The 23,813-nt window shown below is 45.0% G+C and overlaps 10 protein-coding genes across 10 annotated transcripts; 4 read left to right on the forward strand and 6 right to left on the reverse strand.

The window, feature by feature from the left end:
* Positions 1-1,049: 1,049 nt before the first annotated feature.
* Positions 1,050-2,900, forward strand: PCOAH_00004360 (Uncharacterized protein; the record flags this gene model as incomplete). Its single annotated transcript, XM_020057251.1, has 1 exon — positions 1,050-2,900. One exon carries the CDS (start codon positions 1,050-1,052, stop codon positions 2,898-2,900), a length of 1,851 nt encoding a protein of 616 aa, XP_019912839.1.
* Positions 2,901-3,616: 716 nt separating this feature from the next.
* PCOAH_00004370 (Cell cycle control protein cwf15) lies at positions 3,617-4,527 on the forward strand (the record flags this gene model as incomplete). The annotated part of the gene is made up of 2 exons (XM_020057252.1): positions 3,617-3,671; positions 3,773-4,527. 2 exons carry the CDS (start codon positions 3,617-3,619, stop codon positions 4,525-4,527), a joined length of 810 nt encoding a protein of 269 aa, XP_019912815.1.
* A 438-nt stretch (positions 4,528-4,965) lies between these two features.
* Positions 4,966-6,397, reverse strand: PCOAH_00004380 (Obg-like ATPase 1; the record flags this gene model as incomplete). The annotated part of the gene is made up of 3 exons (XM_020057253.1): positions 4,966-6,050; positions 6,158-6,204; positions 6,351-6,397. 3 exons carry the CDS (start codon positions 6,395-6,397, stop codon positions 4,966-4,968), a joined length of 1,179 nt encoding a protein of 392 aa, XP_019912914.1.
* Positions 6,398-7,769: 1,372 nt separating this feature from the next.
* On the forward strand, positions 7,770-10,388 carry PCOAH_00004390 (Uncharacterized protein; the record flags this gene model as incomplete). Its single annotated transcript, XM_020057254.1, has 1 exon — positions 7,770-10,388. One exon carries the CDS (start codon positions 7,770-7,772, stop codon positions 10,386-10,388), a length of 2,619 nt encoding a protein of 872 aa, XP_019912888.1.
* Positions 10,389-10,704: 316 nt separating this feature from the next.
* PCOAH_00004400 (Uncharacterized protein) lies at positions 10,705-12,618 on the reverse strand (the record flags this gene model as incomplete). Its single annotated transcript, XM_020057255.1, has 1 exon — positions 10,705-12,618. The coding sequence occupies one exon, from the start codon at positions 12,616-12,618 to the stop codon at positions 10,705-10,707; it is 1,914 nt and encodes a 637-aa protein (XP_019912843.1).
* Positions 12,619-13,453: 835 nt separating this feature from the next.
* On the reverse strand, positions 13,454-14,611 carry PCOAH_00004410 (Protein pelota-like protein; the record flags this gene model as incomplete). The annotated part of the gene is made up of 1 exon (XM_020057256.1): positions 13,454-14,611. One exon carries the CDS (start codon positions 14,609-14,611, stop codon positions 13,454-13,456), a length of 1,158 nt encoding a protein of 385 aa, XP_019912871.1.
* A 1,078-nt stretch (positions 14,612-15,689) lies between these two features.
* Positions 15,690-16,418, reverse strand: PCOAH_00004420 (Uncharacterized protein; the record flags this gene model as incomplete). The annotated part of the gene is made up of 1 exon (XM_020057257.1): positions 15,690-16,418. The coding sequence occupies one exon, from the start codon at positions 16,416-16,418 to the stop codon at positions 15,690-15,692; it is 729 nt and encodes a 242-aa protein (XP_019912896.1).
* Positions 16,419-17,942: 1,524 nt separating this feature from the next.
* On the forward strand, positions 17,943-18,497 carry PCOAH_00004430 (Uncharacterized protein; the record flags this gene model as incomplete). Its single annotated transcript, XM_020057258.1, has 3 exons — positions 17,943-18,061; positions 18,189-18,236; positions 18,428-18,497. 3 exons carry the CDS (start codon positions 17,943-17,945, stop codon positions 18,495-18,497), a joined length of 237 nt encoding a protein of 78 aa, XP_019912921.1.
* A 681-nt stretch (positions 18,498-19,178) lies between these two features.
* On the reverse strand, positions 19,179-19,709 carry PCOAH_00004440 (Uncharacterized protein; the record flags this gene model as incomplete). Its single annotated transcript, XM_020057259.1, has 3 exons — positions 19,179-19,285; positions 19,387-19,449; positions 19,556-19,709. The coding sequence occupies 3 exons, from the start codon at positions 19,707-19,709 to the stop codon at positions 19,179-19,181; spliced, it is 324 nt and encodes a 107-aa protein (XP_019912959.1).
* A 1,094-nt stretch (positions 19,710-20,803) lies between these two features.
* On the reverse strand, positions 20,804-22,210 carry PCOAH_00004450 (Uncharacterized protein; the record flags this gene model as incomplete). The annotated part of the gene is made up of 1 exon (XM_020057260.1): positions 20,804-22,210. One exon carries the CDS (start codon positions 22,208-22,210, stop codon positions 20,804-20,806), a length of 1,407 nt encoding a protein of 468 aa, XP_019912984.1.
* Between the last annotated feature and the right edge of the window lie 1,603 nt (positions 22,211-23,813).

Consider the following 23,813-nt stretch of genomic DNA (forward strand, 5'->3'; position numbering starts at 1 on the left):
TTCGACATGGTGGTGTCGTTTCGCCTTTGGGGGTTGTTCTCGAGGATGTGTGGATTGGAGGTTACTTCCTCCTTTAACTATGCTGCTCCTTCGGGGTGAGTGTGAAAATGGGGGGCCTGCCTGGCTGACCGGGGAATGCGGCCACGGGGGTGCTCCGCTCTTCACGTGAATTTGCTTCTCTCCCTTTGGTGTATCTCCTTGCAGGGGCGCTAATGAGGGTGATGCTTCTTCCGCTTGTTTAGCCTATTCAGTTTCGTTGCAATGCAAAATTGTGTTGCCGTTGCGTGTGGAGCCTCTTTCACACTTGGTGAGATAAACCGACTTGGTGATATGCTCCTTTGCTGAAGGTAACTCTGGGCCTCTTCCGCAAATTTACTTTCATGCATAAAAAAAAAAAAAAAAAAAAAAAAAAGGTTTCGATATTTCTTCTTTCACGCTTTTGTTTCATACATCAATTTGTTTTTTTTTTGTTTTTTTTTTTTGCGGCGCTCAGCGGGGGCCATTATATATACTGTATGCAGAGCACTCGGGGTGACGCCACGGAAATAAGAAAAAAAAAAAAAAAAAGAAACAAATGGATGGATAGATGGATGGAAAAGGAAAAGAAAAAGCGCATAATAAGCAGAAAAAAAAATAAACCAGAAGAGCACAAACAGAACCACCAACGGAAGAAGCAAAATGAAGGATAACACGACGAAATTACGCATGACTCAACGAAGATATACGGACGACAGGACGAAGTTGCGGATATCACGTCAACCTAGTCCATGTCCCAAACAGCATGCGTAATTCGCGTAATTTGCGTAATTTGCGTAACGCGTAGAGTGGAACATCTCACGAACTTCTTTTACCCCTTGGGTAGAAATTCCAGTTGTGAGATTCCCCCTCTACGTGGATTGACGCCCGTTCGCTCCACTTAGCGGCGCTCTGTTTGACGTTGTGTCATGTCACTCCCGCTGTGATCCTTAACCCTGAATGCTGAGAGATATGCACGCCCCTACTTCTACCAATTTAAATTCGTTTCAATTCGCATCTGTTATTTTGTTAAAATGACTGCTGATGAGTTGGCGGACGAGGGGCTTCTCGTCCTGCAGGAGGTGACTCCCCAGGCGGTAGAAGAGCAGCGCATAAATGTAGACGTAGAGAAGACGAAGCGGAAAAAAAACAAGAAAATACTAACCAGGTTAAAGAAGAACATCCGGGAGAAGGTTCTTCAGAAGAATCGAATCGACTACCTGTCAGTGGATCCGAAGGAGCTTCCCCAAAATTTACCAAAAACGAAAAAAATAAAAAATAAAAAAATTAAAGTAAAGCTAAGGAGGGATGTCCGACTAGCCATTTTATCGTCCAAAAAGTTGTTGGCGAATAGGAAGTTCAAGCGGGTAGAGGAGGGATTCATTCGGTCGGTGGCACCAAGTGACAAAACGAACAAAGGGGAGAAAACTACTAATGAGGAGGTCACGAACGATGGGGGGGAATCTACTATTAGCACCTTTGTAGGGGCACGCTCCTTACTAACGCAGAAGGAACTCTACGCCCAAGCGGATGTGGGCACGAAGAAGAAAGTCATCGACCTGAGGTTGAACCTGGGACCCTACCAATGCAGATACTCACGAAATGGAAAGTACCTGCTGGCAACCGGCGAAAAGGGGCACATTACCCTCATGGATACACATAACTTAGAACCCATGTGTGAGCTCCAAGTGGAAGAATCAGTCAGATGCAGCACCATTCTACACAACCATAAGCTCTTCGCAGTGGGACAAAAAAAATACATATATCTTTATGACAACACAGGGATTGAGGTGAACTGTATTAAAGACATCCTCTACTCCTACCAACTGGAATTCCTTCCGTACCATTTTTTGCTAACTTCCATTGGGGAGTTTGGTGAGTTGGTATATCAGGACATATCCATGGGAAATATCATCACGAGGAAGAAGACGAAAAGAGGTCCTTGTAAAGTGATGAAGCAAAATAAACAAGACGCAACCATCTACCTTGGCCATAAGAATGGTCACGTAACTGTATGGACCCCCAATATAGACAAACCGGTATGTGACATATACTGTCACGCCACTCCCATTTCCGCTATAGCGGTTCATAAAAACTACCTTATCACGTCTTCCGTCGATTGCACATACAAACTTTGGGACCTCAGAAAATTACAATTCATTGAATCGAACCGATCCCACAATGTCATAAACCAAATGGACGTCAGTGACACAGGGATTGTTGCGATGGGAATTAATAGTCACTTCAGGACCTACAAAGATTTTTTCAACAAACCACAACTGTACCTAACACACAACACCTATGGAGATAAAATAAACTCCCTCTCATTTCAACCCTTCGAAGATATATGTTGTGTGGGTTCACGTTACTCCATAAAGTCTCTTCTCGTTCCCGGGGCGGGTCTAGCCAATATCGACACGTATGTAAATAACCCATACGAAACGAAGAAGGAGGTTCGGGAAAATGAAATAAGATCCCTTCTGGATAAATTGCCCCCTGATACCATCACCTTTGGGAAGAACCAACTTGGAAGGATCAACCCGTTCGCTTCAAACGGGAAGCAGGTGAAGGGAGCCACCCACCATAGGTATGGTGCAAGTGGAGCAGAAGCAGGAGGAGGAAGAGGAAGTGACGAAGGCCCTCCTCACCGACCCAACCGTAAACACAACATGGGGGATTCATCCGATGAGGAACCGTCCGATGGTGCCAACGTGGGACGTAAAGCAGCACCCCAGCAGAACAAAACAACAACAACAACAACAACAACCCCAGGGAAGAAGAAAAAAAAAAAAAAAAAAAAATCCTTTTTAAATTCAAACGTGCCCAAGTATTTGCGCAAAAGCGCCAAAGATAAAGCGGCGGAGCGAAAGGCAGGAGTGGATTAATCGGAAGTGAAGAAAAAGGGTCAGCAAGGGACTCTTTTGTAAATTATTGACCAGACGGGGGAAGGGGACGCCGCTTCATTTTTACCATTCGGCACGGCCGCCATGTTCAGCGGCTACATGGAGCCCCCTCCCCCGGAATCATTTAAAACGGGAGCGTGTGATGCTGCCCCAGTGCGGTTTACCTTGCTATGTTTGTTTGCTTGTTTTGTTTGTTTGTTTTATTTTTTTTTTCGAATTGCTCATAACTCCTTTTTAAATGTTTCCAATTTTTTTACCAAATCGGCAGCCGCGTCGCTCTTCCCAAACGGGGAAGTTTTTTCCCGCGCGAAAAAAAAAAAAAAAAAAAAAAAAAAAAAAAATACATCCATTGCTGTGCTGGTACTTTAGTATACATTTACCCCCAGCGCGTTTATGTTGCCAATAGAGGGGAAAGCCCACTGGTTAGCGGCGAGGACCATTTGACAGATCGCCCTAACTGAGGAGCCATACGGACGATTAAAATCCGCGTTCCTTTTTGCTCCAAGTATTGCCGCTGTTTCCACCAGGGTGGGGGGAGAGAGCACATCCGTATGTTATGTTACGACGTAGAGGCAGGGTTTCGTCTGTATTGCCCCACGCTGAACGTGTTCGCTATTTGTTGTAATAGTACCTGCGGGGGGTAAATACTACCTCTGTCCCCCCTGTGGCATATTCCATCCCCAACCGAAGCAGCCAAAATGACGACCGCACACAGACCCACATGGTACAACGCCATCGGGGGGGAAAACCAAGGTAGGGCAACGCTCCAGGCGATACATCGTAGCATAGCCGCATCTATGTGCACCTCCCAACTTGGTCATATTTTTACCTTGCCATTGCTCCCTTCCCTACAGGTGGCAACCGCAAGGTGAGCCAAACCGCCAAGGTCTGCAGCAGGGACCTGCCAGGGCACACCAAAATGAAGACCAGGGACCTCAGTGACTACGTGGAGGACAAGGAAGTGATCAGGAACAACCTCCTTCAGCTCGAAGGTGGAGCTACCGACAACGACAACAGCCACAGGCTCCTAGCCATCGAGAATATAAAAAAACTCACCAACCATGATTACACCAACCCGTTTCCCGAAGACGAGGATGATGAAGTGGAGGAGGAGTGGAAGTCACGCAGGCGTAAAAAGGGCCAAAAGGCCAAACGGAAGGACATAGCGCCGCGTGGCGCGAAGGCAGACTCACAGGAAGGCAGTCAAGAGGGTGATCAGTCAAGTGACATTTCAGAAGACCACTCAGGTTCATCGGATGACCCTTCGGATGATTCCTCTGAAGACGAATCGGAGGACGAGGAGGAGAAGGAACTGCTCAGGGAGCTCGAAAACCTGAAACGAGAGAAAATGGAGAAGGAGCGACAGGAGAAGCTGGAGCAGGAACGTCTGCAAAGCAGAAAAAACAATGTGCTCACCAACAACCCACTCATAAACCTGGAGGACAATAGTGACAATGAGGAGGGCGAAGGTCTGAGCAGGAAGCGAAAGTGGACCGAGGAGGCCATCTTCCGAAACACCTGTGAGAAGAAGGAGAAAAAAATCACCTTCATTAATGACACCGTACGCACAGCCTTCCATAAGAAGTTTCTCTTTAAGTATATTCACTGAATGGGTATTTCCTGTCTGTGCGCTGTTAAATTTTGCTCTAGGGGGTTAACTATACATGACTCCCAATTGTGCACACGGGGGTCTGCTCGCAGATGGTTAATCCACTCCCCAAGCATGCCGCCCCATCCTTTGTGCATTCCATTGGTGGACCTGTTGATGCAACCTGTTCATTTGTCAAATTGTATTTTTTTGTAACCGCTCAGCTAGCCAAACTGATAATTTTTTTTAAAAAAAAAAAAAAAAAAAAAAAACGCAAAAGTGTGCAAAATAATATTGCCTGGTCAGGCGATTTGTGAAAATGCGTAAAATTATTTCCGGTTAGTCGATTTGATAAAATGGGGTAAACGACATCATAGCGGACCGTAGTATGGCTGACGTTACAACCGCTATACGTAACTGCTACGCCAACAATGCGCGTCTTAACTACCCACTGCTGCGCTACTTCTTCCCTGACGAAGAGACGTTAAACTTGAAGAAGATGATGTCACCGTCCTCCACGACGTAGTCCTTGCCCTTCTGCAAATACTTGCCGTTCGCCTTGACTTCGCTCTCCGACTTGAACTCCACCAAGTCGGTATATTTATACACTTCTGCGCAAATGAAGCCCTTTTCAAAGTCTGTGTGAATAACCCCTGCGGCTTGAGGCGCCTTCGTTCCCTTCCGTATCGTCCAACACTTAACTTCATCTGGCCCACACGTAAAAAAATGAATTAAATTAATCTCGTAGTAGCCAGTTTTTACAATCTTACTTAGCATACTTTGCTTTATCTTGTTTTCTTCAAAATAATTTTTTTTCTCATCTTCACTCATGGAAAGTAATTTCAACTCCATGTCTGCACAGTAGGGAATGATCGTTCCCTTGTTCTTCTCCTGTACCCAGTTGTAAATTTTTGCCAAGTGTTTATTCTTCTGACGAATAAAATCTGCTTCACTCATATTTACCAAATAAACCACTGGCTTAGCAGTCAAAAAATTATACTCATTAATTACTTCAACTTCTGAACTTTTCCAATTGCCATCCTTGATCCACTTATGTTCCTTCAGAAAGCTTAACACTGTTGTTAACACATCGTGTTCGTTCTGCTTTACTTTGTCCTTCTTGTTTCGATTTAACACTTTAGTGACTTCCTCCAGATTCTTCTCACAGTGATTTATGTCCTTGTAAATCAACTCTGAGTTTATGATCTCCATGTCCCTCACCGGGTTTATGTTCCCCTCCGTATGTATGATGTCCTCGTTTTCGAATGCACGCACGACGTGATATATTCCATCCACTGCTGCTATGTTCGAGAGAAAGTTGTTTCCAAGACCTTCTCCCAGGTGTGCATTCTTTACAAGACCCGCAATGTCAAAAATGGACAGATACGCATGCACGTTGCTCTTCGGTTTGAAGTGGCTCACTAGCCAGTCGAACCGCTCGTCCTCCACCGTCACCTTCGCTTCGTGCGGCTCGATGGTACAGAAGGGGTAGTTTTCCGCAGGGATGTTCAGCTTCGTCAGCACGTTGAACGTGGTAGATTTGCCTGCGTGGGGGGGAAATGGAGCGTGCAAACATGGCAGGTATAACAAAATGTGCATATTGATGGTAGACCAAACGTGCGCACTCCTTGCTACCAAGCGAAGTCCCTACCTACGTTGGGCAAGCCGACTAATCCCATTTTGAGCGTATTCTTGGGCCTACAGAAGATGGGGGCGAATTAGGTATGCACTTGTTAGGTAGTGGTGGCCACACGGCAACAATACCGTGCGAGGTTCACCAAATGCACGCTTGTCCTATGCACGTCCGCATGGTGCACTTTCCCAACTGCGAAAGTGAGACTTACCTTCCGAGCAGGACCTTCTGCTCCTCCTCCTTTTTCTTAGGTGCCATATTCAAAGGGGGTGAAAAAAAAAAACGTTACAAAATTTAACTAAACTACACTTCTACCACCTGTGGACCGTTACTTGCCTCGGAACTATCGACTAGGCTTCCCTTGGGTGGCCCTCTTCCAGCTTGGTATAGAAGTGCGCCCCTTCAAAGGAGGAGACAGGGATGTATATAACCGCAGCAGTGGTTGCTTCACCCTGCAGAAGAGCGCCTACGGGTAGATTACTTTAGGAAAAACACAAAGCGTAGTTAACAAAAATACGACTAGCGTTGCTAAACGTAGGAACGTTTTCCCAACCATATGAGTATATATACAAAATTCCGCTACGCTGCGTATTTGCAAATGTTCGAAGCGATGCTCTATACAGAACCAATTTGTAAGCCCATCGATTTAAAATTTGAATCAGATCCGTGGGGGAAGGGGGCGAAAAAAAAAGAAGAAACTTTTCTCTTGAACGTAATTCAGTGTTAACCCAAACTGCGCAGTTTTTAAGCATACACAAGATGGGGTCATAAATAAATTGGCACTCATCCACTCATTCGTTCAATGATTCATTCATTCATTCATTTTTTTCTCCTTTGTTGGAGGAACGCCCATGTTCTGTTAGAGGCTTTTTTTTCTATGCTTCTTCGCCACGCCGAGCCGCACTCACCTTCAGTCGACCAACCCGTGATAGGGGAAGTGCCATAAAAAATAAAAAAAAAATACGAACAAAGCAACGCTTTACTATAACTGAACATGTTTGCAAATTGGTTTTCTCCGTTTTAGTGGAAACTCGTTCTGACCACCACCCCACAAGGGAAAAAAAGAATAAAAGGCAAAATTGTACAGAAGGGGATTGTTACATCCTCAGTTGTATCGCTCATCATTTATGATGGGAGGTTCCTATTTCCGACGGAAGGGGTAAACAAGGACCCTTCCTTTTTTTCACCTCCTACATTTGAATGTAAAAATTCTGACTTGTTCATACAATTTGAAGATTTTTTTTTTTTTTTTTTTTTTTTTTTAATTTCCCATTTTGGCTACCTGCGGTGGGGAGGGGCCAGGTTTATGCCAACCAGAGGAATAGAAGCAGCACATAGGATATATAAGACCGTTTGTGGTGTTGAACAGACGGGATGTATTTACACTCCTCCTCTGTAGGAGAGCAAAGCAAGGACAACGTGATTGCATCATTCTGTCCATGCGTGCTCAAGTGTACCACATTTTGCTTACCACACGAATGTGCAAATTTTTGTGCTGACCTGTTCAGGCAAATCAGTGGGGAAAAATGATGCCGCCATTGCAAGCATGTATGTATATATATGTAAGCGGAACATCTCTACATTCCCCCATAAAGTATACACCCAAATGAATTGCCAATAAAGGGAGATCATGTTTCACCTAATCATCTATACGAAAGAACATTCCAGCCATGTTAACAACCTTCTAACCCTGTTCGAAAATGTGTACGATCGGAATGGAAACAAAATTTCAAAGCATGGGGAACACCATGGGGAGCACCCTGGGGGGGAGAATAAAGGTGACATGAATGATAACGCGGCAACATTGGACAAAAAGGTGACTGAAGAAAGGGCATTCCCCAAGCAGAAGATCGCTCAAGAGGGGGGAGGGGGGCCAAAGGTGCAACATTATACGTCCTCCTTTTTGCAGCTCTACATAAATGACGAAAGGAATTTCGATTTGTACTTAATAGACGAGGAGGACGACAATCACCACGACAATGACAACGACAACGACAACGAAGGAGGAACAACGTCCGTAGCAGCGGACGTTTCCCCCCTGGGTGTTGCTCCTCCTACACAAAAGAGGGTAACCTGCGGAACGGAAAATGAAGACACACGACGTAATCAAGTGAGTAGCAAAAAAGGGGGAGAAAAACGCGAAAGAGGCACCTCAGTAAAATGGCCAAAGGAAGGAATTAACCAGAAGGATACTCAGCCGCACGACGATGATAAAAGCAGAAGAGTGAACCTACCCCTGCATCGATCCCACATGTTGTTCATTCTGTCGTTGCCGGCACAGTTCCGTGTAGACCACTTCTACCGCTTGATTAATTCTTACATGGACTTCATTGTTCAGATGAAGGTCTTCCACGTAATCGGTAATATTTCCTTCTTGGATGAAGAGGAGTGGCCCAAGGGGGAAGAAGCAAAAGTGGCCACCCATCCGGAGGAATCGGATGAATACAGCGGGTGTAGTGAAGGCAACCAGCATGAAGAGGGCATCACTACATGCAAAAATGAACCATTGGCCACGTATGAAAGAATGCACGGCGTGGTAAAAAGGAGGTTAAAAAAGAAGAAAAAAATGAAAAGTTATTCCGTGCTTATTTTTTTTAAAACACAAATTTACGCGGACATGTTTTTTAGTGAGTACCACTGTACTTGTTTGAACCACGTGGTGGAGGGTCGACAGGGAGAGTGGAAAAACTTGGTCAACGCAACGGACGAGAAGGGATACCCTGATTGGTATGTCTACTGCGCGTTCGTCAGTTTGGTGTATTACATTGTGGATGAAGAAGTGGGGACGCTCCAGGTGGACGTTGACACAGACGTCTTATCCCAAGTAGATGAACCGCCTGAGCGAAGTGAGCACAAGAAGGGCTTGAAGGAAACACACGGGGGAGTGAATCACCTCCCTTCCAGCAACAACAACCCATTCGACATAAATCGATTTGAGAACTTTCAAAAAAGCATCATAACAGATGGAAACACGTGCATATCTACTTGTCCCCTCTGCATGGAGTTGCTGTGCGAGGACGTGTGCTTTACTCTAACGAGGAGCAAAAAATGGCACGTCCGGAAAAAGGGGAAGGAGAGCAAGCTGCACGATTATGTGAACTTATCCTGCAACGTTTGTTCTTTGATTTTTCTCTACGATTCGGTGGGGCGGTTAGTTGGGGGTTCAGCGGTTATAGGAACGCCGAAGGGTACACCAAACGGGGTGGCACACTCGGTAGAGAACACCATTGAAGAGGACAAAACGCGTGTTGAAGTGCCCCCCGTGAGGGATGCCCCAACCCGGCTGGGACATATAGTGGGCACCCTCAAATGCAGAAACTGCAACAACGTGGACGACATATGGTTGTGCCTTACATGTGCAAACATTGGCTGCGGAAGGTACCAAAAGAGTCACGCGAAATTGCATAGCACCCTGTATAACCACCACTACTGTCTGAACCTGAGAACGAAAAAAGTGTGGAACTACATGCGGGAGGCTTTTATTGAAGACAAGATGGAGGATGATCAGAGTGAGTTGGCAAATGCTTGGCGTGGAGGCAGCGGTCCCACTAATGGTGGGTTCTGTTGTAACACGTTCCATTCATGTGTAGATGCACCCCCCACGGGAAGGGCTGACTTTCTGGACGATGAGTATGACCATTGGTGCGGTGACGAGAGGGAGTCGGCCCTGGACCATGCAGGGCACGTCGATCACATCGACCACATCTACTATGACCATTACGACACGCAGGACCACTATGATAGCCTCATTTACAACAAAATCTACGACATTTTCACGGATGACGCGTATATCAGTGATGGGCTCAAGAACGAACTGCTATACAGTCTCTACTCCCTGCTGTCTCACGAATCGAACGTCTACAACAGTAGTCTGATCGAACTGCAGTGCAGCTACATGAGTAAAGTGGACCAGGAAAGTAGGAACATAAAAAACGTGCGCGATGCGGTTAATCAGGTTGAAAGCCAGAACAGCAAAATGGAAACCTTCCTCCAGAAGGTGGATTCTTCCATTAAGGCGAAGAATAACGAAAGGGCGCAACTTCAGGAGAAGATCAACTTTCTTAGGGAACTGAACAGGAACATCATTTCGCAGCGGTGTGGTGCCAGGCAAGCGTCGAAAGTGGCCACAGAAGGCAATACTGTGCAGGATGACGATGATGATGATGCTGACTCCAGGAAGATAAAGCGGCTGGACGAGACGATCCAATCGCTGCAGGCACAGGTGGATGAGTTGCTGCGTGGGTTGTAGCGGTGATGAAGTGATGATGATGCTGGGTCGAGAAAGACTAACCTTGGAGTAGAGTGACGTTACCCCACGGCGTTATGGTGCAAAGTTGTGGAATCAATTGCACAAACGAATGATATAACCGAGTGGTGCCCCAAAATGGTATGCTAAAATGACGTAAAAACTAAAAAAAAAAAAAAAAAAAAAAAAAAAAAAAACACAAGTCCTAAGTCCGCGTGCGCGGGTGAAGATTAAAAAAACGGGAGAAAAGGTGAACAGAGATATGAAGACAGGTCAGCAAAAAAAATACTTTCTGAACTGATGAGCATTCCGCCCCACCCTAGAACATATCGTAGAGCAGGCGGTAGAGCTTCTTTAGCGTCATGGAGTCCTTTGCAAAGTTGTTAAAGAAGTGATTTTTCAGAGTTTCATCCAGGGTGAATTTGTTCTGCGTTCCCTTTGTCGCTGCGTTTTTTTCAGTAACCCCAGCGGTGCTGCCGTTTGCCGTGGATGACCCCTTCTTGGAGGATGAGACAGGTTTAAATGGACAAGTGGAATTGGCGTCTGCCCCATCAGCATCGCAGTACTGAAGGAACTCAGACTCACTAACCTCCGTCTGGCTAGTAGCACCTTCGTTGTTGTTTCCTACCACATCGTTACTGCTCGGGTCGACAGTGGGTTGTTCCTTCTTCGCCCCCTTGTATTCTGTATGCACACGCACGTTTTTCAACTGGTCCTCTGCCTTGTTTATATTTTTTTCGATGCTCTGCAGGAGGTCTCCTTGTCCCTGTATGTTATTATACACTATATTTCCAGTGTTTTTTAATTCAACCGAAAAGTTTAACAAATTCGATACAATGTTTTGTGCCAAGTCGACTCGTTGGTTTCCTTCTGCTTCTCCTGCTCCTTCTCCTTTACTCAGATGCACTGCTATATTTCTCAGTTCATTAGACTTACCCAACAGGACGTCAATAATTTTCTTGTTCACCTCCACCTGCATTTTTTCCTTTTGTAGCAGGTCGTCCTCTAAGGTTAGTATTTGTAGGATCACCCGCAAGTACTCCTTCTGTTTGGAGGACAGCTCCTTGGACTTCAACATATCATACAGGACGCTTTTTATTTTATTCATTTTTTCCGAGGGTTTCTTTTCGTCATTATCCTGTTCATCGATGGTGGTCGTATTATCGTCGGGGCTTCCTCCACCGTCTACATTTTCTCCTCCTGAAATGTCCCCACTTTGTGGTACATCACCACTTTGTGGTCCATCACCATTTTGTGGTGTTTCCCCTTCTTCATCCTCCGGTTCGTCATCCTGCGCCTCTTCGTCGCTCACCTCATTCATTCCTCCTCCGCTACTACTACTACTACCGCTGCAACTGTTGCAACCGCTGTTCTTGCTTGTGACAGCCGCCTTGGTGCCGCTTCGAAGCAAACCGCCCTGACCCTTCTGCTGAGCGCACTTGGGCGCGCTTTCCTCCTGCAAACTCAAAAACGACTGTGACGTAACAGCCATCTCTTCACCCACCCCACTATGCACACCACTCACGTTCTTGAGCACATGAAACTTTTCGTAGCTTGCATAAGACTCACTCAGGAAAGACAAAAAGCTGTTGAAATTTTTCTTCTGTCTATCCAGGTGTTCTTTAATGCTTTTCAAAACATGGATCATTAGTATTTTCTGTTTTTTCTCCTCGTACAAGGATTCGTTATCTTCGTTTGTTCCTTTTTCACCTGTGCTGTTATCGTGACTTTCTATCTCCTTCAGCGCGTTTACCACATTGTTTTTTTTTCTCCCTTTTGCTGCCTTCTTCATGGGGCACGCCCCTGAAGTTTGCGTACTCCCCTGGGTTGCTTTCCCCTTTATCTGCTTCATTTCGTTGTATTGCTTTTCTTCTAACTCTGCCGCTTCCCTGTCGACTGCCTCCATATCGGCTGCCTCCTGCACGGTTGCTTCCTCCCCGGCTGCCACTTCCACAGATGTATCATCTGTCATTTCCTCCCCCCCTTCTAAGTCGTCTCCCCATTCATTGTCATCCACATCCCCCTCTATCGTTTTATTCCCCGTAATATTTCCCTTTTGGTCGCTCTTCCCCTTTTTCTCACTTACCATGGGGCAGACTGCGTTCTTTCCCGCGGTCTGTTCACCCTCCACATTAGTGCCACCCTTCTTTAGGCGATACGCACTGTTCACTGGTCCCAACAGGACACCTACGTTGACGAGGAAAAATAAAAAAAGAACAATGTCCCGCTTCATTTTTGTCTACAGAGCTGGATTTTTTTCTTTTTTTCAGAAAAAAAAACTGGGCAGCTCCTCAGTTTTGGCCCCGTGTGCGGCAACGGGTAGTTCGCTGTGCGCGCGTTGGCATATGTTGGCATGTGCGTCGTTCTCCTTCGTGGCACTGTCCTCTTTTTGTGTCTGCCTTGGTGTCCGCACGCGGGTTAATTAAAACTCATGCACACACATTTATGTGCATTTATTTACGTACATATATTTATGTGATTTTTTTTTTTTTTTTTTCACTTGCATATGTAAGTGCATACTTGGGCACGCTGCTCCCTGGTGGTGGTTGTGGCTGCAAAGAATTTCACTGCAACGAAGCGGTGGGCGCTGTCAGACGTGTTGCCTAACGTGCTGTATAGCATATTACCGACGTGCTGCATAACGTGTTACCGGACGTACTGCATAACGTGCCGCGACGCGGGGAAATCCAGTACGTGGAAAAGTTAGACAAAGTAGACGATGCAGAACAAACAGAACGACGATGCGCGCACAGATACCACTTTCCCTTCCATGTCATGCGCGTCATCCTTCCCCCTTTTGGTACACGTTGCCTGCATTTTTTTCGCGAAAAAAAGTAGGCACTTCCCTGCACTGTGCCGAAATACACGCGCAACTCTTCTTGTTTCTGTGTGGGAGAAAAAAAAAAAAAAAAAAAAATCTGCACAGGTCAGGTAAAAGGAGAAAAATATTCAAAAATTACATGCATGTGCAGGTAAATTTGTGTAAAAAAAAAAAAAAAAAAATAGCTAGTTGGCTCTTGCGATGTTCATTCCCAGCGGAAAACACAAAACGTCACCCACCCGGCAGATCAATTCTCCCCGTCTTCGCGCTTCTCATTTTGCTGCTCCGGCGCATAGACGGGGAACTTCAAAATGGCGGCAATCCCTGTCAGGGCGTTGAGCTGCTCGCCCGTGGTGTGGTTGTCTGGAAAGATAAACACACGTCCACCGCTGTTCTTCACGTTACTCACCATGGCGACGTACTCCTTTCTCGTCACCACGTCACAGTTCCGAAAAGTCCGGTCGGTAATGAGCAAAGATTCGATGGCCTGCAACGAAGCAGCATATCTCACGTCAGCATCTCCGTAGCAAATTTTCTCTTCACTTTTATCAAACAATTTGTAAAAGCGATTTAAAACGTCCATGTGAGAAACGACCTTCATGTTTAACACTTGGTCTTTTATTTGTTCACTGCTCAATATTTCGTTGACGGAATTTCTGTTCACGCTGGATGTCTTGACGATGAGAAACTTGGACTTCATGCTCAGCACGTCTTTGTCATTTTTCTTTTCTGATTTTTCATACACATATTGTAGAAAGTCGTTTTTAAAAAAACCCGGTCCACCCAGAATGATACATTGCATTTTTTCTACATCCACATTTTTCACCAGCTGCTGAAGCAGTTGCTGGAAAAATGCGCCCAACGACTTTGCGTATAGACTGTTATTGTTCTTTTCTCTCTTTTTCTTAATCACCTTACTTAGCGTGAATATATGTTTACAGAGATTTTCCGTGAGGAGATACATTTGCGCTTCTCCGCAGCTCACCAGCAGGATGGCTACCTTAGAATTCATCCTTACGTTGGTACATTCCTCCAACTTTTGCTTATACACACTGTCCCAGTTTTTTTTTTTTATTTTTATTTTTTCATTAAGTGCTATTTCGAAGGTATGGTATTGTCCCATTTTTACGTAGTCGTTGCTTTTGATGTTTTTTCCTGATAACCTGAGACTGTTGTTGACTGAGTCGAAGTCCACCTTTGTTATCATGAGTGTTAGTCTCATTTTCCTGATTTCCGTGGCGTAGGTGTTGTTCCCAATATCCTTGTGTACCTTCCTCGACGTGACGGTCTCCACTTCATCGTTGATGCTAATCAGGTTGTACAGATGCCACAGATCGTCGTCCTCCTCCGCCACCAGCCCGAAGGCCATGTCTTCGTTGTCTCGCTTCCGGAAGAGCAGCTTCATGGCTGGGCGCTCCGTTCAGCCAACAAGGGGTTGCTCGATTGGCTCCTCCGCGCAGTTCCTACGTACCTTTCGTTGCGCTTATACGTCCATATAAACGTGCGCACTTTTTTTTTTTTTTTTTTTTTCCCTCCTTCAGCGGAGTCAAGGTGAGCACTTTCCCCTCCCATCATTTCGCGCTTTCAATTTCTTTGCCCCATTGAATGGTCGCCCCTTTGGTTACGTTGTTTTGTTTTATTTTTTTTAATTTATTTTTTTGCTTTCCCCTTTGGTGTTTCCCATATAGGGTGGGTTGACCCATCCCCGCGGTGCAGATAAAAGTATGCTTACGAAATTTCGCAGGTCTCTTTCCGGTTTGCTCGGTTCCATTTTGCCCCTCATACAGGGAAGTGAAAAGAAGCAGGTCACCAATGTTAAGCATCCCGGCGGGGGGAACTCCCTCCCTTCATGTAATTCTTGTGGACATTGTAAACAGTTGACGGAGGACACATCACATAGAGCGCAATGACTCATCCGGTTTGTTCGTTCCACCACGTGGGTAACTTCCCTTTTGGGGGGCAAAACACACCTAGCAGACTCACATGCAGCGTTCCTTTTTTTCTTTGCGCACCCCACGCGGCTTGTCCAGTGGGGTCTCTCCTCTACAAATGTATGCGCATGCCTCCCTTCGATCGGTTATATTTTTAAGTGTTAACATTTGCAACAGTTGCGCAAAAAAAAAAAAAAAAAAAAAAAAAAAAAAATAGCTAGCTGTATGAACCGTTCAGGTGAAAAAAAAAAAAAAAAAAAATGAACAAACCAAAGGAATAACTTAAATGCAATTCCTTCTTCACTGAAATGCAAAACATGTTGCATCCTAATCTGTGAAGGTGAATTCACTTTTTGTGCAACATAGATGAGCCACGTTCTCGATTGAGACTTCCAAAATGGGCCTGCGCGGTTCAGTGGTCAAATGAAGGGAGCGTTGTTCCTTCACAGTCAGTGCGTTTCGCATTACCTCTTCTCCCTCTTCACACAGAAAGGGGAAAACACGCAAAGTAACTTTTCATAAATTGCAAATGGTTACGCGCCCCCCATCGTATTAAATCTTCCTCAACTTTTTACACTTACAGCACTGCACATTTGCGTACACATTTTTGGCTTTACAACTGTAACACTCGTAGTGGCTCTTCCTACTTGTTTGCTTGGTGCCACTGTCCGTCTTCTTCATTTGCACCTTCTCCTGGTGACCTTCTTTTGGGTCAAAGAGAAACTGATCAACCTGGATGATGCCATCGCCTAGGCTCAGTCCATATGCCTTCTCGAAGACGTCCTTTTCGTACTTGTTTTTTTCCTCCATGATATAACTTGGCAATAATTTCTCGCTCGAAATGTCGTTTGAGAAATAATCGAATGCGTTGTAGGACACCTGTGGGGGTTCCTTGGCTTTCCGCGCAGCTTCCCGTTCATTGTCACTGTGTCGTCTTCGACCTCTGCTCCTGCTTCGGCTTCTCCTCCGTTCCTTTTCCCCTCTTCTGGGTTGGCTATCCTCGCGGGATCCAGATTCACTGCGTCGTCCTTTCTTCTTCCTCCTTTTGTTGGAATCCCCCCTTGAATCATGCCTACGGGGTGAACCACTCCAATGGTGTGAACCGCTCCGATGGTGTGAACCGCTCCGATGGTGTGAATCGCTCCGATGGTGTTTTCGATCAGCACGCCATCGCTTCGCTCCACCGGGACTACCCTCCCCTCTATGGTGCCGTAACTTCTCCTTCCGTTCGAGCCTCCCTCTTGCAGTTTCTTCTTCCTCGCGGCGTCCCGTTTTCATCATTTTATCAATTGGGGGCGTGACATGTTTACCGGTGTGCCGGCATCTCCGTTTGGGAACCCCCCTTTTCCCCTCCCTTTGTTGTGTGTGTTCCTATAAACTCACCGCGTGTACAAAGCGTTGTCGAAGAGAGAACAGTCTAGGGAAAAATATATTGCTCCAAGTTCGGCCCGTGCATGCTGTAAAGAATGAGTAACCCTGTGGTGGCCACGTATTACGCCACTCTGCGTTCCATCACAGTGTGTCACGTTATGTCATGTCATTTTGTTCCTGCTTTTGTTTTTTTCGCACTGTCAAAAAAAGGCGCGCTATTTCCATTTAGCATTTCCTGTAAATTGATGCTCCTCACTTTTCCATTTTTTCTTTCCGTTCGTAGCCTTTGTTAAGTCACTTTTTTATGGGCTTTTCTTTATATATAATTTTTTTTTTTTTTTTTTTTTTGTTGCTTTCCCTTGGACTGTCCTCTCCAATTAGTTACCACCCACTGGGACTCACCAATTTTTAATTTTTTTTTTTTTTTTTTTTTTACCTGACCCTTAAAAAAAAAAAAAAAAAATCATAATTTTTTTTTTTCCTTTTTTTGACACTCGCCAATTCTCCCATTCGTTCACCACGTGTTTTATATTTTGTGTACTTTGTATTTCATTTTGTTTTTTTTTTCTTTCTTCCCTTCCTTTTTTCTTTTTCATTTTTCCTTTTTCGTGTTTCCCCCTGCATGACTGATAATTCACGCTTTGCGATTTACCATTTGTGTTTTTTTTTTTTTTTTCTTTTTTTTTGCGTTTTACCGTTTGGGCCTCACCGTTAGGACTCTTTCCTCCCGGGGGGTTCATCACCATTAACGCGTCGCCGCATAAGCCGAGCGTGACGAAAGAAAGGAAAGGCAACTCTGTGGGGGAGACCCAACCGCCACATAATCGAGAGAACAAACCAACTCAGCAGGAAACGAACCCGACCCTGCGAGCCTAAAATGGAACGTGACAAGTAACGCAAAAGGAAGCAACTAGCCACTTCTCTGAGTGCACGCGTGAAGGAAGACAAAGGCGAAGGACAGCCAGGAGTGGGAACACAAAGGAAACGCAAAAGGAAGTCACCACCACTGCAACAATATTGCTGCTATCATACACCAGCTTGTGCATAGTCCCACACTCTGAAGAGGCACATTAGCCACCGCAATTTTCTACAAACGCCGTTTCGCTGTAACACACAAGGGACGAAAAATAAAAAAAAAGAAACATGCTTTCATCACGAAGGGAGAGGACGGTTACCACCTTATCGTTTAGCACATACCAGCTGGCACAGAAGAGGAAAAGAGGCAAGCACTCCTTTTTCCTTATCCTTTTGTAGCACCTTTTTTAAAACACTCCCCCCCTGCTATTACGTCACCTACTTTAAGTAGTCCTGTTACAGTCAAGTAAGGACGCGTGTGGTGCTGTCGTCTGTTCACCTCCTTGTGTGTTGATCTGTTCACTGTTGCGTTGTACGCGCATGCCCACCTGGATGTGCTCACCCTGACCTGCCTACAGGATGGACGGCATAATTTCCACAGGAAGTTTGATCTATTTAATAATTTGGTTTGTCTCGTGCATTCTGTTTTGTCTCCTGTTCGCACGAGAGGGGAAGATATCTCGAATGGACATGGTGAAGTAAGGGAACCCCCTTCAGCTTGAAAACAGCGACTATACCTACCTGGGTGCAGCGCATCAGTCGATAACCTTTTCACACTTAGTTTATCCTACCAATCGGCCTGTTCTTTTTTTCCCTCCTGTTCAGACTGATCATCACCCTGGTCTCGCTCGCCGTTTTTTGCCTCTGGATATTGTAAGCTGAGGGAGAGTGCATCCAGAGTTACGGCCCTTCGTGGGTTCACATAACTGGACTGTAAATGAGCAGTCCGTCTGGAGTTGCCCACCAGATGCATACATTACAACCGTCACGGCAGACCCAGCGTGCCGTTACCGTCCCCATTATAAACGTTGTATACTTTATCTTCCCTCCTCTCCCCCTTGCAGCTGGCTGTGCGTGTACCTGTCTCAGCTCAACCCGATGGTGTTGCCAGTTCGACGCAGCGTCAAGGAGTAAACCCCGAGGGGCACACAAGTGAAGCAGAAACAAAGTACATACTGAGCAGAAGCGAAGACAAGATAATGCTAGTGAGTGCCCCACCAAAGAAGACCTGCCCCATTTAGCCCCTACATAGATGTCACAGCAACATGTGTAAGGCGCTTCCTAAACGCAGGGGGTACACCTTGTGCATGTGAAGTGGAAGCTGGGAAAAGAACGCATCCATCCCGTCCACTTTTCCCCACTCCGTTCTTTTTCCACCCCTATTTTTTGTAACCTTTTTTTTTAATCCCGAATGTAATAACACTATTTTTTTGAGAAAAAAAAAAAAAAATTAAAAAAGATTGTCCATTTGGCAATTTGCAATCTACAGATAATTAAAAAAAGTTCTTTTTTTTTCTTTTTGTGTCATCCATCAATGGTGAATGCAAAGTGGTGACTACAGAAATGCATCTGGAGCATCCCGCTTGGCTACGCGGAAGGCATCTCCCCTTTTTTGCGGTTGTCTATATATGATCGTCCAACTCGCAAAGGTGCCTTCACAAAACACGCACCTATACATATACCGGGGGGATGACCACCATTAAAAAAAGAAAGCAAGTAGTGCAAAAAGCACAACATACAACATTGGTGCGTCCCTTTTTATGTCCACCATGTGGGGAAGTGGTCCCTCCTCAGATTTACGTTCATCCCTACTTTTCACTTCTTCATGTCCCTCTCCGCATCCAAGGTGGCCTTAAAATTCTGCAGTTCAGACTCCACCTTCAAAATGAACTTATCGTCATCGTCGTCGTCATCATCCCATCCTGCGGCAGAAACGTGTTGGCGGGGGGGGAATGTTCAGGTAAAAAAAAAGAAATACACACAAATGTAATGAAGCAACACTTGAAGTGATGTATAGGCATACCCGCTGCTCCCCAGTCTTCCTCCCAATTTTCCAGGTCGGTATCTATGTTATGGGCTGTGCTGCCTGCGGGGAGAAAAGTGATGTGTGTGGATAATACATTTTAAGATTGCCTTTGTGCACGATTAGATGGTCTCTGCACACCCTCTCACGGTGAGGTCAATTTTTTTACCCATTTCTTCGAACTCCTCCAACTCATCATCCGGCTCATCGAAAATATAAACGTTGTCATCGTTGGGGTCGTTCGTTTTTCCGTCCCCCTTCCCGTCCTTCATATCTTTCGTGGAGCCATTTGGGTTCCCGCTTTCCGGAGTGTTCTTTTGCATTGGGGCAGGCAACTTTAACAGTGGACAAAAGTTCGTTGGTTGGTTGGTTGATTTGTCGGTTGTTCGTTGGTGTGCTGCACAAGGGTACCATAGCAAACAGGGTCGATCACCTGGTTGGGGAGCATCCACTTATGTTTGTATTCACCACCTACGCATGTACTCACAACTGGGTGTATATTTCCGTGTGGGCATACAAAAACGCTCACTTCGCTTTCACTTCCGCATTGACTTTTCTTTCTTAAAGTGCTTCCTCAAAGCGGCTAAGTTTGACTACCCATGCGAGTGCACTGGCCAATATGCGTCATTTGTATTTTTTTTTTTTTTTTTTTTTTTTTTTTTTCTCTGGTCACCTTGCTTGAAGCGTTTCGCCGTTTCCATTCAACAGCGTTCATTGCCCCGCTTACCGCACGTGGCAACAACCTCAACCGAAGCGGAACGAGCTTAAAAAAATAAAATAAATAAATCAATCAAATAAATCAATTAAGTATGACCATGTCGGCCTAACCCAGCAAATTATCCCCAACTCGTCACCCCCAAAAGAACAACCCCCCCTCCTATTGGGAGGATGCCCATTTCTACCCACCAACGCAACGACCCTCCACAGTTGAAGTTACACCGACCCATAAACAAACGAATCCTACTGTCGACACATTTTTTTTAAATCAAATAAGTTTTAAAAGTTCGAGCCGGGGGTAAGTTGGTTACCCCTTGGGAAACATGTAGTAGTGAAGTCTAGGGGGGCAGAGATGATGCCAGAGAGGGCACGAACCCCCCACCCCAAGCGGTAAAAATCAACGCATGGAATGGGAGGACAGCGCAGCTAATCATATCTCATCGCATATCATCTGGTATCGCCTCATAGCATGTCATGTGCACCCCCTCACGTGGGCAAAAAAAAGGCATAAGCAGAAACGAAAAGGACGCTCCGTGGGAAGCCGCCCTTAGAAACAAAAAAAAAAAAAATAAATAAAATGACTAAATAAAAATAAATGGATCAATGTTGGATGGCGCATCGCACCATGCAGGGGGGGACACCCCACACGCAGACCTATAGACGGTTGCTAGTCGTTACCGTGCAATGTTACCCTGCACCGTTACACGGCGCTCACGAAGGATGCTAAGCTGTTCATGCTGTAGGGAAGGGCGCTGCTCAGGTCGAAGGATAAACCTGCGAAGCTGTAGGTCAGCCCTGCACCACCGCCCACGCTGATCCCGTAAGCCACGGGCACTTCCATCGAAGCGGCACCACTGCTCATCTTGCCTGGCACTAGTATGTTCTTCCCTTGTACGTTTGCCTCGATCGCCACAAACGTGGAATCCTCTAGAGTTAGCTTCAGACTATACCCTTGTAAGAACCCACCCTTGTTTTGCACCACATTGGAGACCTCCACACGGGTTACTCTTTTCTGCGCTGTGTCTTTTGTCTTCCCAAACAACTTCTGACTCAGGGCCAAAAAGTAAAGTGCACTGGAAGATCCATCCATGGGCGTTTTTCCCCCGCTGGACAGGAAACTTTTCACCGTCTCCCTCATATTGGAAAAGGAAGTGGAGGCTAGTATTCTTTCTTGCGCCTTCACAATGCCGACTCCTTCAATCATCCCCGTGTCGTGCACCTTTCTGTATGTCACATCCTTGGCTTCTTTATTGAGCACCTCTACCATGGCCTTTCTCTCGCTTTCATACTTGTCTCCCGTCTGGACAGGCACCATGGAAGGTTGTTCGATCCAGTGTGTCAGCGAAGCAGGAAACAACTCTTGCGCGTCCAAGTCGGTTCCATTAAAATTGAACTTCAGTCCAAACTTGGTAGTCCTTACGACATCAATTAGAAACGTTGGTAAAGGGCAAAGGTAGGAAAACGTTTTGTTTCCGAATCCGTTCCCTTTATTGTTGTAGTAGCCAACCAGGAAGGGGATCTCATACGGGGCAGTCTTCAAACTGGGGAACTTAAACTCACCAACATACACTGACAGATTTGATAGAATTGCATATATGGATAGTTCTGTGTTTACTTCATTCGTGCTGGTGTTTCTTTCTCCCTTGATTAGCAATCCGTAGATGGGAGAGTCTTCCACTGGTAGGACCTTGTTAATGTTGTTGGATAGGAGACCCAACATGGTAAAGCAAAGAGACTCCGGCTTCAATGTTTCCTTTAATACCTTTTCCTTGTCTCTCGCGTTGAATTTGTACACCCCTGTGAGGACTTCCAAGTCGTTAATCAGATACCTTAAATGGTCGACATTTTTTTTTAGTAACTGTCTGGGTTCTTTCACTCCAAAGCGTTCCTGCTGTAGCTCTCCATCCGAGTCAACATAGAGCTCGTAATTATTCTTCCTTTCATATTTGATGCTTTCTTCTAAGTTAAATGATTTCCCGTTATTGGAGTTACTTCTCCTTCCTAGCTCCTCGTTTAAGTGTTTGGACACACTTTCATATCGAGCGTTGGGTGGTCTGACGGCCGCCACGGCGTAGAGGCAGAGGGCCAAAGACAGGAGCTTGTTCATTTTGCAAAAAGGGGAAGGAACAAAAGGGGGATGGACAAATGGAGTCGCGTTCTGTTGAAGAAGACACAAGCGAGGGGACGATGTGCGTGGGGAAAATCAGCGTACAAAGGTTAAATGGGGAATATAGTGTAGTATAGACGTAGGAATGTAGAAGTAGGAAAGAGAAAAATAAAAATGAATGAAAAGTTAAATGAAAAGTTAAATAAAAGTTAAATAAAAGTTAAATAAATAAATAAATAATAAATTAATTAAATAATTATTTAAATAAATATTGTAATTTCCCGAAAGACGAAAAAATGTTTTCGAAGAATGAGACCCCGAACACGCATGTTGTGCAAAATGTCGCAAATAAAAAACATCAAACGCGAGCTGGAAAAAAAAAAAAAAAAAAAAAAAAAAAAAAGTGATCTACTCAATTGTGGCTAGTTTCCTTTTTCGCTACCTTCACCCCATCTGTGCTCTTTTTTTTTCTTTTTCCTGTTCACATAAACAGGTCAGAGGTGAAATGTCTGTCCTGTCCACAAAGAACACCTCGTAAAAGCGGCTAGCCTTAATGGGAGGGGCTTGTTCCCCGTCGCGATGGACTCAAGGAAAGTCTACATTTAACTACTAAAATAGCTGTATTGTATTGTGCTCTTCAACCGTGCACACTTAGCTTATCTGCTCAATGAGCCGCTGCAAAAAGTTATGACCTGTACATACAAAAAAATTACACATGTGTGCAGAATGGTACGTGGGTAGAGCTTTTTTCCCTTACTAACTTTGGACTTTTTATCGCTACACATTTTGGTAGACAATATGGCTATTTTTTCTTCTTTGTATTGTGTAATTTACAGCTGTGCATTTTGGTGGACAACATAGCTATTTTTTTTTTTTTTCCCTAGACAGGTCATAGGATACGAGTGAAATACAAATTCTGCCTGAACAGGTCAGGTGAAATTAGGATTTTTTTTTTTTTTTTTTCATGTATATGCCGCAAATATATGTAGCATATTCGCTTGGAACGGCTACCCACTTAGCTACACACAAACTGGGCAAGAACGTGGTTGTATTCCCCTATTTGAATTGGTTAATTCTACGAAAGACTACTGCAAGCCTCATTTGTACAGCTCGCTATGTGTACCAAAACAGATGGGATACTAATTTTGCGCTAGCGAGTAATTCAATTTTTTTTTTTTTTTTTTTTTCCTATTGTACGCGCAGCTAGTGTGCAGCGAATGGGGATACTATTCAGTTTACTTTGAAAGTAGCAACAAGTGGCACGCTACAAGTGGGAACAACTTGCGCGTTTTCTATCTTTTTGGTGATCCGCGACATGACGGGTGCGTATTGGGGCTATTCATATAAAGGCGACGTGAGAACATGTTTTTTATTTTTTTTTCCTTTTCTTTCCCATTTGGATCTGCTCCCCCCTCAGTGAAATTAAAAAAAACAACAATGTAACACCAGCTGCCATGTGTGTGCTACCTGCATGGGATAGGCCCTGCTAAGTTGCGTAGTTAATTACTATTACAGGAGGGGGCATACGTATGGATACTTCCCCACCGTAACGTGAAAAAAAAAAAAATCAGCAGGTTTTTCCCCATTGATATTCCACCCCATT

Source organism: Plasmodium coatneyi, chromosome 3 (assembly GCF_001680005.1).
Source record: "Plasmodium coatneyi strain Hackeri chromosome 3, complete sequence".
In the NCBI taxonomy this organism is placed as follows: Eukaryota; Apicomplexa; class Aconoidasida; order Haemosporida; family Plasmodiidae; genus Plasmodium; species Plasmodium coatneyi.